The 12,464-nt window shown below is 44.4% G+C and overlaps 1 protein-coding gene across 7 annotated transcripts in view; it reads right to left on the bottom strand.

Moving 5' to 3' along the window:
• RNF38 (ring finger protein 38) overlaps positions 1 to 12,464 on the bottom strand; it is a 196,247-nt gene that overhangs the window by 28,197 nt on the left and 155,586 nt on the right. For all 7 annotated transcript variants that reach the window (XR_012159143.1, XM_073345754.1, XM_073345751.1 and 4 more), the window contains one exon: positions 2,122 to 2,292. Coding sequence is in view for 6 of the 7 variants with exons in the window: in XM_073345754.1 (XP_073201855.1) it covers positions 2,122 to 2,292 (171 nt within the window). In the remaining variant the exon portion in view is untranslated. The remainder of the gene's footprint in view (positions 1 to 2,121; positions 2,293 to 12,464) is intronic.

Below are 12,464 nucleotides of genomic sequence, written 5' to 3'. Positions count from 1 at the left end.
GTCGGCTACATATTGGTGGGCAGTATCTTAACTGCCTACTCCTTTAGTACAAAGAAGGGCCTATTCCACAGATTATCTCGAAAATGGTGCCAGTTCTCTACTATTTCCTTATAGAATCCATTATGTACATATATCTAGGTGCCTTCAGCTTCCGCTATGTGCCTGAGCAAGTTAAAAATGTTTCCTATGGGAAAACTCATTGTTTGCACGTGAAGAAAGAACCGTTATCCTCCCTCCACGCCTCCTCCACCAAACCCCATTCCCCCTGCCACTAAAACGCAGGGTATGGACACACTGTACTGAGCTTCCGCCTTGTCTTGGTTGCTTTCATAGCCATGTCAATCTTGTATCGCTTTTACATAAGGCATGTTAAAAACACTCCCTGTACCTAGTGAGAAAGAGATCACCTGTTAAATAAGAGGCTTCCACTCCCCTCTTGCACTTGGGCACAAAAATCCTCCCTTGGGGTGCCCAGGTTATTAAACCCAATGAATGTATATAAGTTCTAGTCAGCAATCCTCACAATAGTGAGCTTTGTTTGTGACACCATTTCATTAGAAAGACACTAATATTAGCCCAGCAACGATACTGTGCTGCATTTAACCTCAGAGGCCAGTCAATTATCTGCCTATAAAAGGGAAATAAATCTGCTTCGGTGGGTCTCTCTTTGGCAGCAACAGCAAAGTAAAGGACCATAAGTGAAACAGTCAAGAGTAGGAGGCACCCCTTACTTTACCCATCCCCCCACAAACATTCTGGTAATAAATTCAACAGATTTTCAGTTCTGTTTTAAATTATTTCCGGGCAGAGAAGCAGCAGCATAAGTTCCAGCCCAAAAGACAATTTTAGGAGGAATTCATAAATAGTGCATAGCAGCGGATGAGGCTAGATATGCTAATCTAAAGGGTTGCTATATTATATATTACTTCTATTAAGAAAGGTCACCCCAATGATCAGATCAATCTTGGTCTCAACATTTTTAAAATTCTTAATCCCCTACTGTCTCACTAACTGCCCCTTTATTTCCTGGTTGCAGGTAGATAGCTCCACCCACTTCACGAAACACAGCAGAGGAAACCACTGTGTGGAAACAAAAGGAATGGGAAATTCTGTCCCCTGTTCTGCTGAACAAAACTTTACACTGTAGGCATTTCTATGGCACTCATCATTGTAACCCTGTGGGCATGGCATAGGAGCTGTCAACCCCCACCATACTGGAGTCACCTGATCTAAGTGTAACACCACACCTGACTCAGAGGTTCAGCCATCAGGGGCATGCACAGGCCTGAGCACTTAATCATATTGAAACTTCTCTTTTGTATTTATGTATTAATAAAATATTGGCATCTTCTAAAGTGCCAGCCAAACAAACCTTTAGGAGGATATAGATGCCTGTCCACCATCTCCAAAGAGTTAATAAACGGGGATTATGAAGTCTCACTTTTCGTTAGGTGAAATATGTAAAATAAGGTCACCTACTTGCCACTTCTGTATGGACCCCTATCACGGAGCTGTTACCTGCTCCACTAAGCTTTCCCTGAGTGGAAGGGCTCCATAACCATATCCAAAAAATATCTAGGTTCTCTGGAATGCATTTTCAAGGACACAAGGACACTATGCTTTTCTCCTTTGTTCCGTCGAAATTAGCAATTTAAAAAATCTGTCTAGGGTAACTGGATGGGGGCATGGAGAGGAGAAAGGGAAAATTCCTCCTCACATTCTCCTATTTCTTTCTAGGAAGCAACCTGTGATTTTGTTCCGCCAAGACCACTGCTCGACTTAGACTTTCTCTTCTGCGCCCAGGAGAGAAAAAACAACTGCAGAAGCAGTAGGAAATCTATGAAAAAGGTGAACATTATTTTAGGCTCTCCTGACAGGAGTAAAGGAGGAACAAGAGAGTACGTGGCCTGGGAAATACTAATAATACAAAGGTGATTGTAATTTCTTGTATCTAAGATTCTTATGGGCCATGGACTTTTGCTTGGGAAGCTCTCTCATTGCATCAAAAACCTGTAAGAGTTACTGCGTGTCAGATGCACTCACTTTCCCCTTTCCTTAAAGCCAGCTGAATGATAACAGCAAATAGTCTAGGAAAGTTAGTTAGTAAAATATGATACATACCGACCGTGACTGTTGTGTTTGGAAGGGAACGAACTGGCCTGGCGGTGGCAGGTGAGGAGGATGGTGTGGAGAGAGGTGAGGAGGATGCAAAAGAAATGGATCACTAGAAATAAGGGGTGGAAACGCTGCGTATGGCACTGGTAAGTGTTGGACTGAGCATGCCTGAAGCATCTGTAAAAGAAAAGAAGAGACCATTTACAATTTTACAATTCTGCTTCTAACCTGAATATTCCTTTAATTTACAGTAGTTTTGTTGTTCACTAGAAGTGGCATTCAAAGGAAATGTACCACTTGCCTCAGAATGCATTGATTTTTTATATAACCCTAATGTGGTAAAAGAGGTACTTCCACTCAAGAACTGAGATTTATTTCAGAGCTTTGATATCACAGGCAAAACCTGAAAGGTGCCGAGTACCCTTCACTTCAGATGAAGATAAGGAGTTGAAGGTGCTCCGCATCTTGCGGGATCAGACAGGACTTCTGACTGAAATACAAGAAGGGGTAGGGGTTACTTACCCCAGTAGCTTCTATTCTCCATGTGTGTTGCCTCCTCAGAACCACATGCCTAACTACATGGTTACACAACAATTTTAAGGGACAGACAAGATGGGTGAAGTAATATCTTTTATTAGACCAACTTCTGTTGGTGAAAGAGAAACTTTCGAGCTTACAGAGAGCTTCTCATCAGGTCACTTGAAGAAGAGCTCTGTGTAAGCTCGAAAGCTTGTTTTTCTCACCAGCAGAAGTTGGTCTCATAGAAGGTATTACTTCACTCAAATACCCTGGGATCAACACAGCTATAACAGTTAAGCAGCAACTTGTCTCAAGTTCTAGGTATAAATATTCCAACCCCAAGCATTGCTCAGTTCTTCTCTACCTCTAGAATCCTTAACTTCTGAAGCATAGGAGAGGAAAATGTCATTGTGGCTCTGTGGAGGTAAGAAACCCTAAGCTCTGTAAAAGGTAGCCCCTCTTCTCTCCTTTGAAATTGCCTGTCCAGGGCATGCTAGAGGACACTATGCTCTCAGGAGAAGGGCAGCAGGTTGAGGAAAGGAAAACATTTCATGGGATTTAAATCTGAAAAAAGTTTAACCAGCTCTACAGTTCATCTTAAAATGGAAAAACAAATAGTCCGAAGTTTTCCTTTTCCCCTGAATTTTTCAGACCGTTATCAGGAGGTGGGCTAAGGAGCACTGTTAACTGAAAAGCGATCAAAGCACTGCCCCCTCCCAAAACAAGCATCTGGTCTGGACACAGGATTGAGAGAATCCCCATTTGTGAAGGCGTGGAATGAATTTCAGAGAGGAATCCCATAAGGTTTCTGTTAAGGGCATATTGTGGATACTTGCCACTGAAGCAGCCACACTCCCTAGTGAATGAGCCCTGGGAAATCAGGTACAAGATGTAGGCCAGCTTCTAACAGGAGCACATGCACAGTCTTATGCATTTAAGACAGCCCTTCAGTTGAGATGGCCTGATCTTTAGCTTTCCAGAGGCCACGGACTGCTAGGCTTCCTAAGGAGGGACAGAAATTTTGATATCCACGGGAAGTGACTTCACTTCCCTCAGTATGGCTATGGGGCTTTGGAAAAATATGGGCCTTGAGTCAGACATGAAGATTACACAGGGTAGGACAACCATCAGAATTCAGCTCCAAGACTCTTCTGGTTGAGCAGACAGTCCTAAGACAGTCCTAAGGTAGAGAGAGCAAGGTCCTATGGACTCAGAAAGACTCTTGGTAGTTTTAGTGGAAACCAAATTCAAGTCACAGGAATCAGAAAGCTTCCAGATGGGAAGCGTCATGACTGTAAAATCCTTTAACTTGTTACGCCAGGGAATGGAAAAAGCCACCCCTTTCTTAGAAACATTGTTTGCAGAAATAGCCATAACTAAAGTCATAACTAACAGGTTTCAGAGTAGCAGCCGTGTTAGTCTGTATCCGCAAAAAGAAAAGGAGTACTTGTGGCACCTTAGAGACTACAATTTATTTGAGCATAAGCTTTCGTGAGCTACAGCTCACTTCATTGGATGCATCCGATGAAGTGAGCTGTAGCTCACGAAAGCTTATGCTCAAATAAATTTGATAGTCTCTAAGGTGCCACAAGTACTCCTGTTCTTAAGTCATAACTGTTGCCAAGACATCAAAGAAAAGGAAGTCTCTTCAACACCAATTGCACTTAGAAGCATAACACTTCCTAGTGAAAGGGGTCCTGGACTCTTCACACTCCAACAGAAGAAAGTAACCTTGACCTAGAAACCCGTCATGTTGTCAAGTGAAGCAGTTTGAGCGCTGGGTACAAAATCCAGTCTTTCTGCTGGAAGAAGCATTGTCCCAGAGGAAAGACGATCGGTGGTTAGGGACCAGGGCAACAGTCTGGGACTTCAGAAATGTACAGGAAGCAGACTTCCTGCATGACCTTGGGCATGTCACTTAGCTTCTCTGTGGCTCAGATCCCCATCTGCACAATGGGGATGATCGTACTACCCTACTTCACAGAAGTACTGTGAGGATAAATACATTCAAGATTTGAGGTGCTCTGCTGTTATGTTAACGGAGGCCACCGTCAGAAAGAAGAAAACTGCAATAAAATCAAACTAGGAAGTTTTTAAAACTACCAAAAAAACCCTTCTACTTTTACATACAATTTTTACAACATTTTATGAATGCTCTAGATGGCAGAGAGAGGAACTGAGGGACAGCTTGAAAGGGATGCAGTATTCATACCCCTGCACAATAGAATACAAGGCTAAAGGAGCACATATACACCCTGAACTGCCAGCGGCTTTTTAAAAAGGTACCATGGCAAGACACACAACTCCTGCAGTATGGCTCTGTGCAGGCAAGGTCATGAAGGAGAACCTAAAAATGGGGAAAAGCAGGTTTTCAGTACAGCAGTGAATAAGTGCTGTGCGACTGACAGTTCTGCCTCAATACAAATATGTGCAAAACAAACAGTACTTTGTTTACTGATTAGAGGGGGACTGCTAGAAGGTGCCATGAATCAGTCCCCAATGGCTCAGTACATTGCCGCCAACACACTTCCACCTCTGCAGGCCCAGGAGTCATGTCAACACCCAATACACTGTATGTATTGACAATACTGACTCTGCAGGTGGTAAAGAGATGTCGCTTATGAGCAAATGCCAGTACTGGAGGTGTAATCAACCTCACTCTATTACTACTACTAATTATTTGTATTACCATAGTGCTCAGAAGCCCTCGTCAATGACCAGGACCTCTTTATGCTAGGTGCTGTACAAACACAGAAGAGACAAGTCCCTGTCCCAAGGAGCTTACAAACTATGTATAAGATAAGAAACAGATGGCTAGGGACAAGGGAGTACAAATGAACATGAGACAATAGTGGTCAGCATGATGGGAAGTGGTCTTTGTACTCTAGCAGCCTAACCTTTGTCAAGTTTTGTGTAGGTCATGACCCACCAAAAATCAATGTTTTACTGGAGGCTGATATACTCCAGAAGATTAGTTTGAGCTTAATTTTGGTTCCCCCTGAAATGTACTATTAACTGTCCTTGACTATTCACCATCATCTACTGCAATGCAATTTACGTGGCAGCCCAAAGCCTTATATTGTGGTAAGAGGTTATTATTCTGCAAATGAAATTTTATTGTATACCATAAATTGAGGATTGGTTCTCTGAATTAACCGAAGATTAATTTATATACTACAACATTAAGTACTATGGTACAACAGTTTGGTGGAGATTCTTGAAGCATATTAAAACAGACTTCAGTGACGACATTTAAATAAATATTAGATACCTACTGCAAGCTTTTAGAAAAGCTCAAACAGAAGTTACAGCCTTGATGCAGGAATTACTGGGTAAAGTTCTATGCCTAGTCTAACATCCTGTGTAACAAATCATCATAATGGTCCCTTCTGGCCTTAAAACCTATGAATATTGATCTTATCCACACACAACCACTATTATTCACTATTGAGAACAATATCTTGATAGCTTACCTCACAATACACTGAGAAAACATGTCACTTCAGACTATTTTACTTCATTTTGTGTTATTATATTTACATATTAAAGCTGGAGTGTGTAGTGACCATTACAAATAAAGATGCTTGGCCATTTCCATTCTAATAGGCCTTTTCCAGTTGCTTATATCTAGCAATGTTTTCCGGCAATGAGGAAATAGTAATTCCGGATTTTTAAAGCTTTTTTAAGTTTTAAAGCTGTTTATTTCAGATATGCATTATATTAATACAAAAATATTGTATTGTTGTGGAACACTGAGGGCTAGAGCCAGCTCCACAGGAGAGGCGGGGGACAGACATGGGGCACTGAGGGCTAAAGCCAGTTGTGCACTGGGAGGAGGCGGCAGGAGTCAGTGCTGTGCAGGAGAGGTGAGCAGGGGAGAGGCATTGTGGATGCTGAGGAGAGCAGGTGCGAGTGTTCTTTCCTCTGCAGCATGGCCAGGGAGCCCTGCATTCCGCTGCTGTGCCCTGCCTACCCAGGGAAAGCTCCGTGGCAGTTTTGCTAAGCCCAGGCCTGTCTGAGGAGGGGAGAAGTTGGCAGTGAGTCTCAGCAGCAGCCAGCCCCCAGCCTCTGCCCTGCACTCTGAGGAGTCAGGTGTCCCAGGGACCGGCACCATGGCTGCCAGATTTCTACTGCATTAATAGCCCAAAATCACTTTAAAAACTAGCCCCAAAGCATCCCACTCGATTTACAGAAACAAGGGGGGGAGGAGTGCTGGAGAGCTGTGTGTGTACTCGGAGGGGTACTGTCGGGGAGGTCTGGAGGGGGTACCTGCGGCCTCACACTCAAGGTGGGGGGCAGCATTCTGCTCCCTGTCACAGTGGCAGGACAACTGGCGCAGGCCCGGGATGTAGCGCCAGCCCATCAGTCACCGCTTCCTTGCGGGGCTCTCCCGCCTCCCCAGGTTAGGGAGCCGGGGCCTGGCCCTGTCACTCCTGCTGGGCAGAAATTCGGGAGGGGAGAAGAGGGCTGGCCCTGCATGCCCCACCCAGGCATCACCTCTGCCCTGAGGATGGGTGTCCCTGGGCAGAAATATAGGCACGGGCTCTGATCTGACGCCCTGTATAATACAGGGCAGAACTTCCCTGAATTACTTCCTATTTGAATTACAGCCCATCTTTTAGAAAAACATCCAATCTTGATTTAAAAATTGCCAGTGATGGAGAATCAACTACGACCCTTGGTAAATTGTTCTGATGGTTAATTACTCTCACCATTAGAGATGAGAAAGCTACTCACCTTGTGCAGCAACGGAGGTTATTTGAGATAGAAGCCGAGGCAGAAGTGAGAGCATGCATGGGGGACAGACCAACATGTGGAGAAGGTAAGGGTACCACATTTGTCACGTCCATGTGGGGGCTATTAGGATCATTCTGGATCCGTCTTGTTTTATCTTGTGGAGTACACGGGCTAGGAGGGAGGTGGGCTGGAAGGCATACAGGAAGAGGCTCTCCACTTGACAAGGAAGGTGTCACCCAGAGTGTGTCAACCGAGTTCTGCTCGGAGCAGGACTGGGGGCATTTGGAGTTTTGTGCAGTTGCAAAGAAGTCTATCGTTGGGAACCACCTCATCTTGAAAATATCTCTGATGACCTGTGTGTTCACCTCCCATTTGTGATCATAGAATCATAGAATATCAGGGTTGGAAGGGACCTCAGGAGGTCATCTAGTCCAACCCCCTGCTCAAAGCAGGACCAATCCCCAATTAAATCATCCCAACCAGGGCTTTGTCAAGCCTGACCTTAAAAACTTCTAAGGAAGGAGTTTCTACCACCTCCCTAGGTAACACATTCCAGTGTTTCACCACCCTCCTAGTGAAAAAGTTTTTCCTAATATCCAACTTAAACCTCCCCTACGGCAACTTGAGACCATTACTCCTTGTCCTGTCCTCTTCTACCACTGAGAATAGTCTAGAACCATCCTCTCTGGACCCACCTCTCAGGTAGTTGAAAGCAGCTATCAAATCCCCCCTCATTCTTCTCTTCTGCAGACTAAACAATCCCAGTTCCCTCAGCCTCTCCTCATAACTCATGTGTTCCAGTCCCCTAATCATTTTTGTTGCCCTTCGCTGGACTCTCTCTAATTTATCCACATCATTCCTGTAGTGTGGGGCCGAAAACTGGACACAGTACTCCAGATGAGGCCTCACCAATGTTGAATAGAGGGGGACGATCACGTCCCTCGATCTGCTCGGTATGCCCCTACTTATACATCCCAAAATGCCATTGGCCTTCTTGGCAACAAGGGCACACTGCTGACTCATATCCAGCTTCTCGTCCACTGTCACCCCTAGGTCCTTTTCTGCAGAACTGCTGCCTAGCCATTCAGTCCCTAGTCTGTAGTGGTGCATTGGGTTCTTCCGTCCTAAGTGCAGGACCCTGCACTTATCCTTATTGAACCTCATCAGATTTCTTTTGGCCCAATCCTCCAATTTGTCTAGGTCCCTCTGTATCCTATCCCTGCCCTCCAGCGTATCTACCACTCCTCCTAATTTAGTATGATCCGCAAATTTGCTGAGAGTGCAATCCACACCATCCTCCAGATCATTTATGAAGATATTGAACAAAACCGGCCCCAGGACCGACCCCTGGGGCACTCCACTTGACACCGGCTGCCAACTAGACATGGAGCCATTGATCACTACCTGTTGAGCCCGACAATCTAGCCAACTTTCTACCCACCTTATAGTGCATTCATCCAGCCCATACTTCTTTAACTTGCTGACAAGAATACTGTGCGAGACCGTTTCAAAAGCTTTGCTAAAGTCAAGAAACAATACATCCACTGTTTTCCCTTCATCCACAGAACCAGTAATCATAGAAGGCGATTAGATTAGTCAGGCATGACCTTCCCTTGGTGAATCCACGCTGACTGTTCCTGATCACTTTCCTCTCATGTAAGTGCTTCAGGATTGATTCTTTGAGGACGTGCTCCATGATTTTTCCAGGGACTGAGGTGAGGCTGACTGGCTTGTAGTTCCCAGGATCCTCCTCCTTCCCGTTTTTAAAGATTGGCACTATATTAGCCTTTTTCCAGTCATCTGGAACTTCCCCCGTTCGCCACGAGTTTTCAAAGATAATGGCCAATGGCTCTGCAATCACAGCCGCCAATTCCTTCAGCACTCTCGGATGCAACGCGTCCGGCCCCATAGACTTGTGCACGTCCAGCTTTTCTAAATAGTCCCTAACCACCTCTTTCTCCACAGAGGGCTGGCCATCTACTCCCCATGCTGTGATGCCCAGCGCAGCAGTCTGGGAGCTGACCTTGTTCGTGAAGACAGAGGCAAAAAAAGCATTGAGTACATGAGCTTTTTCCACATCCTCTGTCACTAGGTTGCCTCCCTCATTCAGCCCACACTTTCCTTGGCTTTCTTCTTGTTGCCAACATACCTGAAGAAACCCTTCTTGTTACTCTTGACATCTCTTGCTAGCTGCAGCTCCAGGTGCGATTTGGCCCTGCTGATTTCATTCCTACATGCCCGAGCAATATTTTTAGACTCTTCCCTGGTCATATGTCCAACCTTCCACTTCTTGTAAGCTTCTTTTTTATGTTTAAGATCCACTAGGATTTCACCGTTAAGCCAAGCCGGTCGCCTGCCGTATTTACTATCCTTTCAACACATTGGGATGGTTTGTCCCTGTAACCTCAACAGGGATTCCTTGAAATATAGCCAGCTCTCCTGGACTCCTTTCCCCTTCATATTAGTCCCCCAAGTTAGTGATCTTGATAAAAGGTCCTCTGCCGTGTTGTTCTGGCAGCTATAACATGGACATTGTGTTTGATGCACCATTGCCAAAGACACATGGCTTCCACATATAGGGAGTGTGACTGAGCTCCCCCTTGCTTGTTTATGTAGAACATACTGGCTACATTGTCCGTGAGGATCGGTACCGTTTTGTTTTGGATTAGTGGTAGAAAATGAGAACAGGCATTTTGAACCGCTTGTAGTTCCAGCAGGTTGATATGAAGCTGGGACTCCGCTGGAGACCAGGGGGCCTGTACAGAATGTGTCTGTAGATGTGCCCCCACAGCCGAGGAGGGATGCGTCCATGCTGATGGTGAGCACTGGTGGATTCTGCAGAAATGGCACACCCCTGCAGACGTTGTCTGGATTGGTCCACCACTGCAGGGAGTCCTTGATTGCACTGGGCATAGTGAGGAATTTGTTTATGCTGTGCCTGTGGGGAGCATAATTTGTCCGTAACCAGGCTTGAAGGCACCGCATGTGTAGCCTTGCATGTTGGACGACAGAGGTTGTGGTGGCCATGTGGCCTAGGAGTTGCAGGCAAGTTTGGCAGACACCTGCAGGCTGTTCTGCGCTGTTGAGATTAAGGTGGTAGAGTCAGAAAGTGTTTTGTTGGAAGGGAGGCAGTTGCTTTGAGGGAGTTGGGGTTCGCTCCAATGAATTCCAGGCATTGGACATCTGTTCGAGTAGACTTTTGTAAGTTTATTTAAAGTCCTAAGGAGGTGAAGAGTTTTATCATACGTTGGGTGGTATCTATGGCTGTCTGCAGTGTTGGTGCTTTCACCAGGCAGTCATCCAAGTACGGGAATATCCCCCTCTGCGTAGGTAGGCCACTAGCATGGCAAGTACCAGTACCAGGTTGGCCACCCCGTTCTAGGTCATTGATAAAAATATTAAATAGCATAGGGCAATGAACCGATCCCTGCAGGGCCTCACTAGAAACACCACACACTCTCTATGAGGATTCCCTCTTTGCATTGCATTTTGAGATCTTTCAGTTAGCACACATTAAATGGATTAAAAACTGGCTATGTTAATTTTGCATCATTTTCTTTTTTTTAAATCAAAATGCCATGTGGTACCAAGTCAAATGCCTTGCAGAAGCTGTCAAACTTTCATTTTCCAGACTGAAAATTTTCCAGATCTCATCTTTGCCCAAAGGTGATTTTTTAAAAAAAAATGTATGCGAACACAGTTCTGTCATTTCTTACATGAAGGCAATGAAAAGCCGACTTAACATTTAAAAAAACCAACAACTTTTTTGGGAACAGTTCTAATATCTACAGGTGGAGCTAAAAAGCTGAAATTTGAGACAGACAACACATTGTGATTGTAAGGTGAACAATCTGTTTTGATTGGTCACAAATATAAGCACTGAGCGAGATCAGTCTTGTGGAAATATCATGCTGTCATGTGATTAAAAATTACTGTAATGTATGAGCACAAGAGGGCAGGGCTGAATATGGGCAGACAACTATTTCCTCACATTCATGTTTCCCTGCGAATGTTACATTCTTTTAATATAGCGATTTCACTGAACTGAATACACATGATGAAACTGAGGTGTTATCCCCTCGCATGAGCAGATTAAACTATAGTTTATGACTGTTTTGTAGGCAAATTTGTTATGTTTTGAATATAAAATAGTATTGTAACAAAATGTCATGGATAAGGCAGCAATCAGTTTAAGTGAAGATGGTTCCAAACCCATATAATTATCTTCCACCCAGTGTGTGCACTGGGACCATAGAGATGCTTCTCCAATCAGATTACACCACTCTGAGCATTTTTCAATTAAAGATTTTCTTCTCTGTGCTCTCCCAGGTCAGATTTTGAAACATTCTGGAGGGTTCCTTGAAAATTAATTCCTCTGCAGTTTTAATTGTAGTAGCTGCTTTCCAACTGCACTTCTCTCTCTTTGTCCTCTGCTGTTTCATGGGTTTTACGAGACTGCATAAAACCCAGAGATGCTTCAATGGGAAGGCAGATAGGTGTGTGCGCCTCCAATCAGTTGCTCCTTAGCAGCTCTTAAAACTGTGACTTAATTTATATAGACAGGAGAGTTCTCCCCTCTGCTTCTCTGGCACTCTGACCATGTAACAGATTACCTAAATTTTGACAGCTCCCACTCCCTGCATAGGATTGAGGTGCCGCAGCAAAGGAACAACTATGAAGACGAAGTGCTACCAACAGGCATCTGAAAACTACAGAATGCCAGAAAGCTGAAGAAGATATCCAATGAGGAGTGAATGGGGTCTGGATAAAGTGAATTAAAACTGCTGTCCCTGGTCCATCAACTTAGATGCATCAGCAGCTTCTGAAATAGATTGCTCTGGCAGCGTAAAGGGTCTTGAAATAGCTGTGAATGTAATTTACAATGTAGAGTGTCTTTAGTGTAAATGAGAATCAAAACCATAATATTTTACAAATTATATGAGCAATTTTCACTGCTCAAACAGCCCCTGAAGCACACAGGAGCTGGAAAGGGAATGAATATTCTGTTTGAAAAGGAAGAAAAAAAAAGTAATACTGGTGTGAATTGGGGCTGTCAACATTCATATGTTAAAAAAATGTTGCAAAATGGACCA

The sequence above is a fragment of the Lepidochelys kempii genome, chromosome 5, assembly GCF_965140265.1.
Source record: "Lepidochelys kempii isolate rLepKem1 chromosome 5, rLepKem1.hap2, whole genome shotgun sequence".
In the NCBI taxonomy this organism is placed as follows: Eukaryota; Metazoa; Chordata; order Testudines; family Cheloniidae; genus Lepidochelys; species Lepidochelys kempii.
This window is presented reverse-complemented; position numbering and strand designations above follow the sequence as displayed.